This window comes from Sorex araneus, chromosome 6 (genome assembly GCF_027595985.1).
Source record: "Sorex araneus isolate mSorAra2 chromosome 6, mSorAra2.pri, whole genome shotgun sequence".
NCBI classification, from domain to species: Eukaryota; Metazoa; Chordata; class Mammalia; order Eulipotyphla; family Soricidae; genus Sorex; species Sorex araneus.
The window spans coordinates 152,082,434-152,100,475 of record NC_073307.1 but is presented as its reverse complement, the minus strand read 5'-3'; the positions used below and the strand labels follow the sequence as shown (position 1 = coordinate 152,100,475).

Sequence of the window (18,042 nt, the reverse complement as noted above, 5' to 3'; positions counted from 1 at the left end):
GTGAGGTTTTGGATTTCTGTATTTAAGTCTTTTAGTAACTAAGTCCAGGGAAATTTCTGCCAGAAATTGCATCATTGCAAGCTCGTACCTCTCTTTACTGGTCCTTATAAGATGACTGTTGCCACGCCTTTCCCCTCTGGAAAAGAAAAGCTGAGAGAGAAAAACCTTTCCCCTCGGGGGGTGGCATGGGGCCATGACTTAGTTCACAGTCTAGAGACATTTCTGCAAGAAGCTGCTAGTATCAAAAGTAGTTTACCTGGCCTCCAGGATCATGGTCATCCAGCAACAGAGAGGCCACGCACATTGTCTATATTGAAATTTTTTAGGAAGTATATTCCTCTTATTTTGTTTACAGACTAATGATGGATACTACTGAATTAAATAGAATATTTTACAAATGTTTAAGAATTTAGATTAATTGGTTCTCTATCCTACTCTTAAATTTGAAAATAGAACTACACACTACCTATCCTCTCAAAATTCTCATATTTTAAATTCCTTGGATTTAGTTGTTAAGTGATATAAATAGAAAAAAATCCTTACATTCTATGTTATGAATTAAAATTTTTCAATCATGCAGACTCTATGCCCAATAATATGTAAAGTCTTAAAATGCATTAATTATGAGAAAAAATAAATATATAAGTTCAAGATTTCAGTATCATGGTATACTAATTTTCTACTGAACAACTCTTAAAAATTCCTTCAAAAATAACTATATTTCTAACTTTACATTTTGTCACAGTACAATTTTGTATGGAAAAACTTCCTGACAGTTTCTTTCACATCTTTGTTCCTGAGACTATAGATTAGTGGGTTGAGCATGGGGATTGCCACTGTGTAAAAGACAGAGCCCACCTTGACCAAGAGCCATGAATTTTTGGAGTTAGGAACACAGTAGAGAAAGAGGATGGTTCCATGGAAGATGGTAATGACCATGATATGGGAAGCACAGGTGGAGAAGGCTTTCTTCCTCCCCCCAGTAGAAGACATCTTCATGACTGTAATAATTATAAAGGCGTAGGAAGTAGCAATGATCGTCAGACTTGTTACTTCATTGAAGAGAGCATATACGACAGTGATCTCCTGGACAATGTAGGGATCAGAACAAGAGACAGCGAGGATGGCAGCATATTCACAGAAAAAGTTCTTTATGATATTTTTCCCTTTGAAAGATAAATTCACTAGAAAGTAAGTGATAGTCAGGGTACCGATTGAAGCCCAAGTATATGATGCACCCACCAATATGGCACAGAGCTTCTGGGACATTGCAGTTGTGTAGAGCAGAGGTCTGCAGACGGCCACAAATCGATCATAGGCCATCACAGCCAGCAAGTATACATCTGTCACCACAAATACACATGCAAAGAGGAACTGAGAAATGCATCCTGTGAAAGTGATGGTTCTGTCTTCCACAACCAAGTTCTCTAATAGTTTGGGTGTAACGACTGTAGAGTAGCAGAAATCAACAAAGGATAAGTGGCTGAGGAAGTAGTACATCGGGGTGTGGAGCTTGGGATTGATCTTGATAATGAAAATCATGCCCAGATTTCCTATCACAGTGATGATGTAGATGGTTAAGAATATCAGGAACAGGGGAACCTGGAGGTCTGGATATTCTGAGAAGCCCAAAAGAATGAAAGTAGCCTCCGCACTTTGGTTGTCAGGGATCCTGTGAATAATTCAAGATAGAAAACTTGGGTGAGATAATTCAGAAGTAAAATTTGTAACTGGCATGTAAAAATGTAGAAATGTTGATTATTTAACTTTGGTCTAGTAAGAGTTTTGCGGAAAAAAATATTTGTTTTACTTCAACATTTATCGAAGATAGAATTGATCAGTATCACAATTTAGAGTAAGTAGGAATGTAGGACTATAGAATTGATTATAATGTAGAGCAGTTGAGAGAGATACAACAAATCTTCAACTGGCCATCACATAATTCAAATAATCTGACAGAGTATTACAGAGACGCCTGGAAAAATTCACAAAATTGACAAGTAAAATATTTTGATCAAATTTTTTATAACTAAATGTATTTTCTTGAATGAAATACATAATATTTTGTTTTGTTCTCTTCATACATTCATACATTTATTCATTATTATATTTTGTATAATAATTATTCCTGTGTTATCTGGATTTACATAAAATCAAAAACATTTATTAATCTATTCTCTGTTACTGCTGCAGTATTCTAGCAGGTATTTAGAAGAGAAACATACTTGCAAATAAATACGATACTTTCACGCTCAGCATTTAATATTGTGAAACATTTTTCATACATCTTCATCAGATGGTAAATCTCATAATTCTTATAACTCTAAGCCTGTTAGTATTTCCTGATGTACTACAATAAAAATTTAGTCTAATATTTATTTAAGTATATTTTGCATCATCTATGTTTTAGAGGTTAAAACATTCCATTTTCATAGTATTTTCTTTTATTTTCATAATCAACTCAAGATTTTACATTTTTTCCTCTCATCTCTTTGTTGCAATAAGGTGGTAATAATGCTCTGATATGACATTATCAATCAATATCTCATTCAGAAATAACAATTGCATTGATGAGCAACCAAACATATTGACTTATATTATTGCTTTCATTTTATTTTTGTCTTATATTTAGTAATGCATAATTCCTGATAGGAAAAATGGCATAATATGATATAGTAGGTTATCAATAGCACTTTCTGAAGACATTAATGTGTGGGCAGTTTATTATGACAACAGAGTAAATGTCTATTTGTTCTTATTTTTGCCACAGAATGCTAAAAAATGGTTTTAATTTCTTAATGATAAGAAAAGAAGGGGGCCAGATAGATAGTACCGCAGGTAGGGTTTTTGCCTTGCACTCAACTGACCCAGGTCAATTCCCAGCATCCCATATGGTCCCTAAGCACTGCTGGGAGTAATGCTTGAGTGTACAACCCTGAGTATCACTAAGAGTAGTCACAAATCAAAGTAAATAAATAAACAACAAAAAACTTAAAAGAAAGGGATTACATTGGTTTCTTTATGAAGTAACCTGAAAGCCAGTACTATAATTTCAGTGGTGGACATTTCTGTAAGCCCTGAATCCCTGAGAGGGAAAAATATTGGAGGGTATATCAATTTTCTATAGGGAATGTTTATATCCCTTATGCCTAGAAGTAAGCATCCATAATCACCCAAATGATGATTGGTGATTTCTACGTAGTTGTACATGTGGAGGTGCAGGAAAGGGAAAGAGTAATGCATGTTGATGGTAGAGAGCTCTAAGCCTTCTCTCCTTTGTCATATATATTTATAATTATCTGTCTAGTTATGGGATGCATCCCTTAATGGCACACTAAAATACATTAAGTATAACCTCTTAAGTTATTTTTTAAAACTAAAGGAATTGTATTAAGACCAAGATTACTTTTTGAAATCTCTTACCTATAAAAGTTTTGCAAAAATACAGATAACAATGTGTACCACATGAAGTAATTCTAGAGGATTCAGAGATAGTCTTCTAGGAGGGAATCCTTAAACCACGGAATCTGTTGTATCTTCACTGTTTAATGTCTCAATGGAATCCTAATAGTGACTGTTAGGTAAGCCTTGATCAGCAGGTGTAATTAATGCCAACCTCCTAACAAAGAGTATGTGAGTAGGTGAATTTGAGTCATAGATTAGGGTAAACATTACAATTATGTTACAGGAATGAGACTAGTCTGTTAAACCCAAACCATATTGTGAATGACACATTGAAATCTTTTATGTTTTGTTTAGTTTTGATTTTGTTTTGGGTCAAAGTCAGCAATGCTCAAGATTTACTTCTGGTGGTAAACTCAGAAACTACTCTGGGAAGTACTTGTGGGACCATATGGGATGTCTGGATACCTTGAGGGACATAAGCTCTTGTATTACATAAAATGAGAGAATATTTGGTGAAAAGAAATGCATTTGATTATTCTTAAATAGACTGATAGATGAAAAAAATGTCTAACTTCATTTTCTTCTTCCATTATAACCGTTGACTATAGTCAACTATTCTATCTTGATACCAAATTTTTACTAAAATCTAAGATATATAAGGTATAACAAAAAATATGTTCTGCATAAAGTTCCATTAAAAAAGTACAGGCCTTATTATGATTAAAAATTAAACTAAAATTACCAGTCAATTGTGACTTGATCTTCCAGTACTATTTTCAAAATTACAAGTTTACTCCACAAGAACATATATAATAATATCATCCAAATTACTTCAGCCATTATATTTTCAATACTTATGATTTGGTACAATGATTATTTTCTACATTAATTATTAGTATTTTATTCTATTTTATTAATATATTTTAAATTTTAAATAAGCATCTTTGAGTGTAAATTCCATGACCACAATATTTTATTCACCCTTTTCAAAGTCTGTTGCTTATTCCCTAGGGCAATTCAGAAAAATATGACTAGCCTGAATCAAAACAGAAATCATTGTCATGGAGGTTAAATTCAACTTAAATGATCCAAACGCACACCGTTCCCTCAAGCATACTTCCTTCACTCTATCCTCACAGACTTGATGACACTCAGGGTTTATCACTAAGCCTCAGGCAATGACAACCATGTTCAGGAACTTAGAGAAAAAGATATTTTGAATTCTATTTTCTCATTCAATAGCATCATCACAGATATATTTAATCTCTATTAGGCATTTAAAAAGTTACTCATATTATAGAATCCTTAAACTTGTAGCACATGTGTTTCATTTTTATTACCTTTATATAATTATTCTGAAAATATATTTCATAACATATAGCAAAATACATTATAAACGATATAATATGTAACAATATGTACCTCCTTTATTATTATTAAGGTCTGAGTGGGTGTAGCACTGTATCGCTCTCATCCCATTGTTCATCGATTTGCTCAAGCAGGCACCAGTAACGTCTTCATTATGAGACTTCTTGTTACTGTTTTTGGCATATTGAATATGCCACAGGGAGCTTGCCAGGCTTGGCCATGCGGGCGGGATACTCTCGGTAGCTTGCCAGGCTCTGCAAGAGGGATGGATGGAGGAATCGAACCCGGGTCGGCCGCGGGTGAGGCAAATATCCTACATTCTGTGCTATTGCAACTGGACTGCTTGTGTGTAAGGAGATAAAAAGGAAAATTGTGGGGCTGGAGTGATTGTACAACCTGGGTTTGAACCCAGCATTTGGTTCCTGTACCTTGGCCAGCAACAATCTGTAAGCCCAGAACAAGAATATGTCCTGAAAACCTCTAGGTGTGGCCTCCAAACCAAAATATTAAATTAACTATAAAGTAATATTGTGACCAAGAAACAATGGAAAATTTCCCAGTGATAAGATCACTGATTCTTAATAATATTCATGGGAAGAAAAGGAAATGCTTTAGGTGACATATGTAAGTGTTATGGTAGTTAGATGTAAATAGGCTTTTGTCTCCTGCAAAGATAATTTGGAAATGGTTCTTTACATAGTGAATCACAGTAATAAATTAATCTGCTTACCTGAGTATAGAAGAATTTAACTGAGTCATTTATGGGAGCTCTTTGTAAAGATGATTGAAGTCCAGAAAATTTCTTGCTGAGTACTTAACTTCAATAAGTATCATACATCTAAATTTTCAATAAGAATCTAAGTATGGTTAAATGCAAAATAAAGCAACAATTTTCTTTCAAAGATTTAAATATATATTGAGATGGCAGAGATGAGATGAAGAGAGACCAAATATCTGATAGCACAACACCAATTTGTGTCACAACTTTGTGCCACCAAGACTTTAGGGATGTAAACCCTAGAGAATAGTATGAAAGTATTTCCATAGAGATCACACAAAGAATTAATGAGGTAATTTATTTAGTACTTTGTCATATGCAATTTCTTCCAATGTTTGGAAAATAATATCATCTTCAAATAGAATTCATTAAACTCTTTGGAAATGTTGAATTAAACCTATATTTTCTATGTAAATTTTTCAAAATGCATAAATGAACAGAAAAAAATAACTATCCTTAAAATCCAAAACAGAAGTAACCGTTGATGGTATATATTGTCTCCCAGAAGTAATTCCTAAGCACAAAACCAGGAGTAGGGACTAAACACTGCAAGGTGTGGCCCCAAAACAACAAAAGCAACTTAATGTAAAAACAACAGAAAAACGTTTTGCATGGTAGGTAACGCTGAGAGTGAAATGTCCTCTAATGCAGTTTCTTGTTTTTCCCACAGTCTTTCAACAAAATTTGTATTATTGTTACCATATAAACTTGAAGAGTCCTAATTTTATCCTCAGGGAATATTTGTCTAATGAACTGAAAACATTTTTGAACTTTGCACAATATAATTGAGGAAACATGGGCCATTAAGGTAGTCTGGGTTAGGGCATTTCCCTCTCATGCTGTCTACCTGGGTTGAATGTCTGTACTACATATGGTTTCCAGAGCACTGTCAGTTGGGATACCTGAGAACAGACCCAAGAGTAAGCCCTGAGCACATCCACCCATCAGAAAAGAAATGAACGTGGGGCAGGAGAATTAATTAATTAGGCAGAGTGTTTGACTTGCATGTAAAAAAACTGGATTTAATTCTTGGCATCACTTATGGTGCTCCAAGGATCATAAGCAATAATCCTGAGTAGTGATCTAAGACTAACCCCTGAACCTTGCCAGGTGTGACGCCAATGTAAAGACAAAAAGAAAGAAAGAAGGAAGGAAGGAAGGAAGAAAGGGAGAAAGAAAGGAAGAAAAGAAGAGAAATAGAGGAAGGAAGGAACGAAGGAACGAAGGAAAGAAGGAAGGAGAAATAAAGAGAAAAATAGAAAAAGAAATCAAGCACTTCATGAACTCACAACAATGACTAAGTGTTATGTGGCCTTATAATCCTTACAAATTAAAAATACTATTGGTAGAGGGCAGCAGTTATTTGCAGAACAGATGGAAATTATTATTTTAGTACCAAATCTTATTACCAAAGCTATGGTGATAAGAAGTTATAATCATATATTGTGATTGAGTTTGGTTCCTTTCTAATAAATTGATGCTGTTCAATTTGCCTGCTATTTTGAAAAGCACTTTGCAGGAACATAATATAGTCAAGAAAAAATACAGGTTATTAATGTTGGTGACTAATTATTCACCATCACTTAGCATTTTTGGTGGACTATATTTCCTCAACTTGGTGTATGAGTCCTATATGTAGAATATTGGTTTGTCCTTTCTGCCTCGCCACAGGGAGCTTATATTTATTAGACTGCACCTATTCACAGTTCTTCCAAGGCACTCTCATTTTCCCATGTTTATCTGTAACATCTTTCTTTGTGCTCTGCTTCCCTAACTGTCTTATGAAGATTCTCTTGGTCTGAGCCTTAGAGATAAAACATGCAAGAGGACTATCAAGAGCATGGAAGGCCAAGGCTTATTCTGGCTCAAGGCAAAGACCAACTGTGAGAGGCCTCCTTTTATCCTATTTTTAATCTGTTACATCCTGATGACTTCATCACAAAGAAAGACTCACTAACGAGAGTACAAACAGTTATAAGATGAGCATTCATCAAAGAACATCGGGGTATACACTGTCTTGTCAAAGCTATGTTGCTGTGATTAAAAAATATCAGAGGAAGACATTGGACTGGACACATAGGCTTTACAGATTACGTCTCCCACATTCTTATGATTGGTTACCTATAGGCCAAAGAGAAAGCTCAGACTGATACTTGACGGTCCATCCAGATTAAGGATGTGTAAGAGAGGGGAAACTGCTGCTTTGTACTGCCACGAGTGTATGACAAGGTGGGTGTATGAGAACATGCTGTGCTTCTCCAGGTCATCAGACTCACAAGTTTTAGCTTGCCCACTTAATGAGAAGTGGGGCCTCGGTTCTGCTTCCTGTTTGCAGGGCTGTGTCCAGAGGCTCATCCTAATGTCCTCTTAGAACCTACACCTAATCATCAATCACCTTTGTCTCCCAATCAGACTCTTTTAATTTGTAAGTATTGCTTTTATCTTCTCCTTATATCCATTGCATAGTTAATTCAGAATAATGTCCTTTTTGTATTGACACAGGAAGATAATTAATGCTACACTTTGGGAACTTGGGAGTTAATTGACTCTGAATTATCTTCACTCCTGGGCATCTGTCTTCTCAACTGGATGGACTCAGGGCAAGCTGTGAGCTACCCTGGCATTGAACGGGTCAGGCCAATGTGCCATAATACTTAACTATAAGTTCAGAGCATGGTCACGGACAAATCCTCTCATGCTCCAAAAAGTAACAACTGGATTAGGATCCTGCTAGGGTTAGGAAAGATTAATCTGGCCTGAGCACTGTAGTCTGAAGTCTATAGAGAGATGTTCCCAGGAGAGACACCCTACAAGCTTAATGTATCACTACTAACTGTGTTCATACAAAATAACTAATATTAAGAAATAGAATTAAGATGAATGTTTAAATGGTTTTTGGACTAAGGAAAGGAGAAAACCCCCTAGGTGGTATTTTGCCTTTGAGCTGGATCTCCTGGCTGCAAGCATCAGGAAGGGCTTTCATATGTTGAAAGCATCTAGGTGTGGTTGATGCCCCCAAGGCAGGGAGGTCGGTAGAGACTAGAGAGAAACCAAGGCAGTGAGTCAGAGCATGGAGAGATGAACAGGGAGAAAGAAGGAGACAGGAATAAGGGGCAGTATGAGACTAGAATGGGCTTCGTGAGATTGGAACCTGCATGTGGAAAGAATGGAATAAACAGCAACTGGTCACTGAACAGACCAGACCTCATTTCCTCCTTCGTTCACTCATGGCATTAGCCATGGGGGGAGGGGGTAGGATGGGGGGGACGGGGAGCCGTGCAAAACCGCAGCAGAATGCTAGTGGCTTGAGAGAGCCACGGGATTTCTATAGTGTATAATTTGGTGTTTACACACTACAAATGTTCAGTATGTTCAGAGAAGCAAAGTACTGTTGCTTTATGAAACTTTGAATAATTTTGCTTAATAATATTTGCCTTTGGAATGTTTTTGTAGGAGTTGTAAGTTAACTGGTTTCAAGATAAAGAAAGAAATGTGGGACAGTTACTATTCACTAAAACTGTATTGGGAAGCAAATAATTCCTAATTCCTCACCTGAGTCAGAGCCAATGCAAGTGAGTTCCATATCTTTGAAACTAAATAATCTTACTTTTAAGACATTGATTATTGAATTTCTCAAAGCAATCATTATTGCCATCACTGTATCACTGTCATCCCGTTGCTCATCGATTTGCTCGAGCGGGCACTAGTAATGTGTCCATGGTGAGACTTGTTACTGTTTTTGGCATATCAAATAAGCCACGGGTAGCTTGCCAGGCTCTGCCGTGCCAGCAAGATACTCTTGGTAGTTTGCCAGGCTCTCCGAGAGGGGTGGAGGATTCGAACCCGGGTCAGCCGCTTGCAAGGCAAACACCCTACATGCTGTACTATCGCTCCAGCCCATTAGATAACAATTTTGCGTATAAAGACATGTTTGTGAAATTTATGATAATATGGGTATTGCAGAAAAACTAATATGGGAGTAAATTATTTTAAATTAAAAGATTTTTTCAGAGCTACATGCATCTGAATAAAATGACCTAGCAACAAAACTGTTGGTGATTGTGACCCCCATTTCGTTTGCACTTAGCTAAGTATGATGGTTTCCCTAGTTTTCTTATTACGGGACCTCCATGAAAAGAACACACTATTCATAGCATCTTCTCTAGATTTATTATGTAAGCTTGAGAAATAGAGAAAACTACACTAGTATATTTAAAGCTTCAACACTGCTGCTATTTTTAAAAACATACACTCTACATTGAAGTGTTTTCTCTTTGCCCACAGAAATGCATGGCAAAGATGAAGACAGCACAAGTAATTCCAGTGAGTAAAACAATCTTAATGACACAAACCTCATGCCATACAGAAAAGTGAATTTTAGATAAGTCATGATAAAAGTATAAATGGTAACAAAATTTATTAAATATAATATAGACACATCATAACTATATCCTTAATCATGTATAAAATTTTACAAAATATTGTACTTTACTTAGTTATAAATCAGAATTGTTCTTTATCAAGAGACATAGCAGTGATAAATCAGGTCAAAATGTTTAAATAATTCAAGGCTATACTACCAGCAAATGCATTATAAATGCATGCTAAAATTAAAAGTTCAAATAGAGAAGGGTAAATTAAATAAAGAACGATAAAACTCAAAGAAAGCAGCTTAATAAGAAAATATATAGATATAGTAAAGTGTGTCTAAGATAAACATTTATGTTCTACATATTAGTTCAAATTAAGTATTCCATATGGAAGAAAACTAATATTAGTAAAATATATAAAGAGATTTACTTAGTAAAAACTATAGTCTATTAATACTGAACATTGGTGTAAAATTAGACATCAATTAAAAACTTTAATACATTGTTTTAGTAATGTAAAATTGATTTATTCCTTTGGAAGCATTTGGAACTATGTAATTGAATTCACGAATCATGAATCAGGAAGTCCCATTGATCGTCGAGTAGCTCGAGTGGTCTCAGTAACCTCTACATTTGTCCTATCCCTGAAATTTTAGAAGCCTCTAAAGGCTTCAGGGTCAGATTCAGCTGGTTACTGGCTTTGGCATATAGATATACCATGGGAAGCTTGCGAGTCTGTCCCATGTGGGCAGGAAGCTCTCAGTAGCTTTCGAGTTTCTCCCAGAGGGAAAAGTAGGTGAATTATACTTCTATATATAAAATTGTTATAAAATATTCAAATATAACATGGTAGTATACATGTCAAGATTAGAATTAATTCAAATATCCACTGTAATTGTTGACTATTGAATAAATTTGAACATTTCAACCATGATATATGAAATTATATAAGTTATCAAACTATAAATATCAACAATCTTACTTCAAAAAAGTCACAATCATTCTTCTATAAAAATGAGATATATCTATAATACATGCTGCACAGTATTCACAGAAATATTGACAAGCGAAAATGTTTCTTCACAAAGGGAGTATTATACCATATTTTTGAGAGGTATAATGTGGAAGTGAATTCCATAGAAATGGGAATACATTGATTTGTTAAAAATATCCTTTTGGTATTACTCTGTGAGGTATTGCTCAAAGAGTTGATATTTAATTGGTGTGATACTGGTCATTTTTATGTATTAATTTCCTTAGAAATGAAATGATAGTATAAGGGTAGGAAGGAGCGCTTGTACTTTTGGTGGAGGGGTGCTGATCGTGGGAAATAGCTATGAGTTGAAACATTAATTGTTCCAAATTCCGTTATTAGAGCCTTTGTAAATCACAGTGACTAAACAAAATAAATGTAAATTTACTTTCAGTATATTTATACTTAATAATATACAATGAGGGAACTAAAAAGTTCTCTATTTTGTAAAGATTTTGTTTCAGTCACAAATGTAATAGAAAGACAGTGTTACTTTTCATTCTGAGGGCAGGGTAAACAGATTTGTTTGCTTTTTGGACCCAACAGTGCTTAGGGTTTTTTTTTTTTGGCTCCTTTTCTCAAGGATCACTCTTGGCAGTGCTCAGGGGTGGGTCAAACCTGGGTTGACAATATGTGAAGCAAGAACTTTGAACACCATTCTGCTTATAAGGGTCCTCAGTTGATTTTATACATAAAATTTCACTTAGATGAGTCTGGGATTTGTGAATTATATAACATTAATATATATATAATTAGTTTACTGCTTTGGTTTGATAGCTTTAAGAAAATTGTATGCCAATGATGGATTGCAAAGCAAAGATTTTGGAACGCAATTTAAATTTAGAGATATAACTCCAAGAGTCACTGCAAGATATTGCAGAGAACTCGAAAAAGAGACTCTAATAGACAATTATGTCTCAGCAGTTTATCTGAGGAGATTCGGCTATCACAGATAGATTAAATAAAATGGGTCAATGGGAAAGCTCATGGTAGGAAAGTGAGGTTTAAAAGCATATTTAATTATTTTTTATCACCAAGTACTATATAATTTCTAAGTAGATAAAGATCAATTATTTTATTTACTTTTAGTATAATTTGAAACACTTTTTATTGTGCTATGTTACATTGATATTGAAAAGGAATTATGTACATGGCAATATGTATATTTTTCAGCAACTATCTAAGATTGGATAATATTCTCATAATGAAAAATCTCAATTATTATTTCAGTGGGAATTAAGCTGAGTTCTACAAGGAACAAAATGTTCTGTTTTATAAGACTAAGTAAAATAATTTATGAGAAGAGTGAATGAAGACACATTAGAGACAGTCTTGGCCACTTCTGAGAAGCACACATAAATCCATAAAGTAAATATGTAAATCACAGTGGCTAAATAAAATAAATGTAAAATTACTTTGCAGTATATTTACACTTAGTAATGCACAGTGAGTGAATTAAACAGGTCTATATTTTGTAAGGACTTTGTTTCAGTATCAAATGTAATAGGAAGACAGTGTCACATAAGTCTAAACACTTATACCATTTCACCACAATGTCTTCCAATATCAAACTGGGTATATAAATATACTTCTTTCCTAAAATAACTGAAATGAAGTGATTTAAACTATCTTATTTTCTTATTAACCCAGAAATCAAAATTAGATCTATAAACAACAGAAATAAAGCAAACACAAGATTTAAATGAATTTCAATGTTAGTCATATGTTTAATTAAAATAAAGGGATTCAGCCATTGCTAATTAAGTTAAAAATTAATGGATAAAATTGTGACCCCAAAACACACATGTCCATTACTTTAAGAAAGAAGTTTGGAGCTGATGACATTTCTGACTGTTTCTTTCACATCTTTATTCCTAAGGCTGTAAATAAGGGGGTTCAGCATAGGGATCATGACTGTAAAAAGAACCGTAGCCACTTTGATCAGGAGCCATGAGCTTTTGGAGTTGGGCACGCAGTAGAGAACAAGGATGATCCCATGAAATATGGTGATGGCCGTCAGGTGGGAGGCGCAGGTGGAGAAGGCTTTGCGAAGTCCACCTGTGGAAGGCATTCTAACGATAGTGACAACAATGAAAACATAGGAAGCAAGGATGATGAAGAGGCTGGTAGTCTCATTGAATGTGGAAATGATGAAACATACCAACTGACTGAAGGAAGGATCAGAGCAGGACAAGGAGAGGATAGCAGAATACTCACAACCAAAGTGATTTATGATGTTAGGACCACAGTAGGTCTGCTCTAAAAGAGAATATGTGATTGTTAAGGAGCAAAGTCCACCCCACGTGTAGGTTGCAGCTACCAAGAGTGTACAGAGCTTACGAGACATAGCAACAGTGTAGAGCAGAGGGTTACATACAGCCACGAAACGGTCATAGGCCATCACTGCTAGCATGAACATTTCCGTAATCACAAAGGCACAAATAAAGTAAAATTGAATCATGCATCCTTTGAAGGAGATGCTTCTATCTTCTACGACCAAGATTTCTAACAGTTTGGGGGTAAATACACTGGAGTAGCAAATATCCAAAAATGAGAGATGACTGAGGAAAAAGTACATGGGTGTCTGCAGCTTGGGATTGATCCTCACCACCATAATAATGCCGAGGTTCCCCACCACAGTAATTGTGTAGATGACCAAAAACACCAAGAAGAGAGGTGCCTGGAGGTGTGGGAAGTCTGAGAAGCCCAAGAGGATGAACATGGTCACTGAACTCTGATTTCTGTTAGCCAGGAACATGACTTCACTAAAAACATAGAGGAGGAAGTAGCAGAATATTGTGTAGTATGTTATGAGGAATTAAGGAGAGTTAAATATAAACTGTTAAAAGCAAGGTAGAATGTTCTGTTTTACTTGGGAGATCTACTGGAAATTTTTGTAACTTTCTTATTATGGGCCATTAGATAGCTTCTTTAGAATTTTAGTTTCTTCATCTGGAAAACAAGACAAAAAAGAGTTTTATCAATATTCAATATTTTATTGTTTGTACAATGATGTACAATTGATGCTTCTGCAGAGCACTTAATGCATAGTAATTAAATTATGAGACAAACGAATACAGAAAATAAAAAGAATTATATTGAACATACCAAAAGTATCATATAAACACCACATAAATAGATCTAGGAAGATGAAACGCTGTTTCTCAATAAAGCAAAAAATTGCCATCTTTTAATCCCAGAGAAAAATGTGCAGTAAAGTACTTAAGACTCTACATTGATCTATTGGAAATTTACCTATTTAAAATATCTCCTTTTTTAAAGAATTCCTAGAATGTCTACCTCATAGTATCTGTAAGAGGATTTGGCTAAAAATTTGCACTGTTAACAAGCTTCTCTCAATTGTATACATGCCACTTAGTCTTTCCTCATACTGAAAACCTTTTAATTATATTAAACTATCTTCTTTGTCATTTTCTACATATATCCTTTTAAGTTTCAATGATGGTTTTATGTCATTTATTCTCTCTGGAATGCCTTAAGTATGAGGGAGAAAAATGGTTTATCTTTTATTGATGACAAAACAGAAAAATTACAGTGCTAATACAAGAAGCTCATCTGATAACACTGACCAAAACCCTTTACAACTTTGCTCTGGGGACCAATGAGGAATGAAATAAAAGAGAATGAATAATAAAAAATACACATATGATACACATATGATATATGTTAAACTAAATTATTGAATTTGACAAATTTCCTACAAAGTTCATAATATGAAGGCTCAAACAAAGCCTATTTCCTGAAATGGATGTCAAGGAAATACTGAACACGATGCTGCCGTTTTGAACAAAGTTCAGAATGGACACTGACTTGAGCTTTGCATGGAAAGAGCAAAGATGTCATTAAATCTAGCTCTAATCCCAACCAGAAAGAATGAACTTTGAGATAGCACTTTCCTTCCCATGGAAAACTATTTCAAACTTTGTTAATTGCTTTTACCATAATAGCATAAAAAGCCTTTGTTTTCTCATTCAAAAATGGAAACAGTTCTCTCTAAATTCTCTACTGTAAATTGTTTCTTGGATTATAGCCACTAAGATTAAAATTTGGGGGAGGCTCTCTTCTATCACCAAAAATCTATCTTAAATTATTATCAGTTAAAGGTATGGGAGGGGGAATATCTAACTAATAGAACCTAAGTCTGTGAATGCCTCTAAACCATGATTATGAAATATGTATAGTTGAAAAACATATTAGTGAGCTATCACATATACCTTGTATTGTCTTCCTCTGAAACAATTACCCATTCTTTACATTAGAACTACTGAATTTTGCTAAGTAATGATCTTTTACTAATTCAGTGAAAATTATCCAAAGCAATAACCATCATGTCAATTCTGTTCTAGAAGATTTATCATGAGTCATACTCTTCCTTTCTCTTACTTTGCATGTTAAATGCATATAGCCATATCACTGGTGCTCCAAGAAATTAAGAGCTGCTAGCCCTTTTTAACATTCCAGAACTTCATATACTAGAAAACATTAGAAATGGGCTTCTGACCCCAGAGCAATAGTATGGTGGTAGGGCTTTTGCTTTGCATGGTGGTTGGCCTGGCATCACACATGGTCTCAGAGGTACTGCCAGGAATTATCCCTGAGTCCAGAGCTAGGAGTACTGTGCCCTGAGAATGGAATGTGGTCCCCAAAGTAGCAACAAAGTGGAATTCTGTTTTTGTTTTTTTTTTGCTATACAGCAAATTATTTTGAATACACTCATTTTCCTCCAATTTCCTCTTTGCACTGGTTTTGAAATATCCCCACAACGTGTACTCAATATTATGTTAAGGTATCAATTCCTCTGAGCTAATAGCAGTGCATGGTAATTTCAGAATATATAGACTGTGAGGTCTTAATTTCAGCAATATGCTTCAATATGCTTTTACTTGCCAAATATTTAGCTAAGATGCTTAAATGAGCAACTTATTTTAAATGTACCCACTCAATTTACTGAAATATCTGTGTAGCAAGCAACATATAGGTACTTGCAACAAAATTTCCTTGGTAATGTCAATATATCTTAAGCACAAAATACTAAATGTGTATACTTGGAATTTTTTTTTTAATTTTTAATTTTAATTTTTTTCTTTTTGTGTCATACCTGGTGATGCACAGGGGTTACTGCTGGCTCTGGACTCAGGAATTTCCCCTGGTAGTGGTCAGGGAACCATATGGGATGCTGGGAATCAAACCCATGTTGGCCTCCTGTAAGGCAAATGCCCTACCTTCTGTACTATTTCTCCAGCCCCTGGAATTTTAAAGTTGTGTACAATGTACTTATAAAATAAGTTGCAGTTCTTAACTCCTTTCTTTTTCTCTTTTCTACATAAATACATTTTATATTGACTGCTGAGTATACTACTTCTTCTTTAATTTAACCCATTATGTCTACTCTGAATGCGTTCACTGTTTCTTCAGACTTTGCTAATCACACCAACCTTCAGAACTCATTTCACTTCCATTACTGTGGGTAATACTTAATTTTTTTGAGAATATTTTTTCTCTTCATTTGAGTTCATATTTTTCTCAACATGCACCTTAGGAGCAGTGATTATAAGAAACTTTAATTACCTTGTAGAATTTAATGCTGTTTGATAAGCATGATGCTTCCTCAACAATTGCATAATCATTTTTAGAACTAGATTAAATTATGTATAATTTAGGTAAAAAAAAGTATATATGGACAAATGCATATGGGAAATAATTGTTAAGATAGCATTTTTTTCAATATTGGGTATTGTTTTTAATGAACTTAGTGGGGTATCTGAGAGTATTACTAGGATTCTGCAATAAAATGCAGTCCTAGTAATATTACAAAATAAAATTGTACTTTGATATTATGCCCAGAATACTGAGAATACTCCCTGGACTACTTCATAAAACCTATAACTTCTTGCACAGCAGCAATAGAAAAAAGCAATTCCCATCTGTGTTCCTCTGATACACATTTTGCATCTTATATCTGCAAGTGTTCGGAAAGGCATTTAGAAAGAGTATTAGCAGCTTCCACATTAACAATTTTCTGCTTAACTAGTCCTAGTAATTGCAGTAATCCTATCAAGCTGCAGTGCAATATTTTAGTTATGTTTTTGTTGTGATTTACTAAGCCTGCCATGCAGTAGTGTACTTTTCATGGTGGCGTATATTAAATAACTCAAAAAAAAACATGTCTGCAGTTCTAAAACAACTCCAAACATTTTTCTGTAGTCCTTTTTCTTTGGTTACAAGACCGTTCAATCCTAGTAGGGTTTAAAGTATTAATTGCAAATATATATATATATAATTTTCTAATTATCCATTATTTATATAATTCTCTATCATTGTCTAATACAGGGGAGAAGTGGCAAGTGGTATATTTCCCTGCGCATTACATAATTTTTTCTCCCAAAAACTCCCAGTCAGTGTGTGAACATGTGTGTTAGTTTTCTCCACAAAAGAAATTATTTCTGTAGTGTAAGACTTTTAGTACTGATTTTCTTAAGGCCACATATTGTGTCTATCAAAGCAATTAAAATCCTAATGTCATAGTGCAGTGGTTCTGCATTAAGGCAGGTAGACTGTGACTCTTTACTATAGAGCCTGATCTGTGTACTAGTAGCATTTGCCCAAATAGCATAGGTTTTTTTAAGACAAAAATTACCTGAATTATGATATAACATACAATATAATGAAAAGATGATCCTTTACTTAATCAACACACCCAAAGTCATATTTTCCTGATGTATTTTTATTGAAGGCTCCCTTGCTGCAATTAATCAGCTTCTTACATTGACCTCAAATTGAATTTTTGCTTAAAAGTGTCCAAATGTTTCATTTTATTGTTGCTAATTATTGCAGACTAATTCAATTGATATTAAGAAATATCATTTTTCAACTGTAAGAAATTTTAGAGTCACCATAGAGAAGATCTATGGAATAGGCATATCTGGAAGCCAAAGTCATAATTATGTTATTCATTTTATAAACTTCCTGACCTAGGAGACACAGACCCTGGAGATTCCTAATAATTTGTTGTGATGATTACAACCAAAATAATTAGAGGACACCTTCTCTGCTTCAATTTATTTAGT

General features: G+C 34.6%; 2 protein-coding genes across 2 annotated transcripts; both read right to left on the bottom strand.

Annotated features, from left to right (window-relative positions):
* Positions 1-729: 729 nt before the first annotated feature.
* LOC101553744 (olfactory receptor 5D13-like) lies at positions 730-1,680 on the bottom strand (the record flags this gene model as incomplete). The annotated part of the gene is made up of 1 exon (XM_004621643.2): positions 730-1,680. A coding segment is annotated over one exon (951 nt), but the record flags the coding sequence as incomplete, so codon positions are not given.
* An 11,090-nt stretch (positions 1,681-12,770) lies between these two features.
* Positions 12,771-13,712, bottom strand: LOC101553481 (olfactory receptor 1165-like). The gene has a single exon (XM_004621642.2). It carries the CDS (start codon positions 13,710-13,712, stop codon positions 12,771-12,773), a length of 942 nt encoding a protein of 313 aa, XP_004621699.1.
* Positions 13,713-18,042: the final 4,330 nt, after the last annotated feature.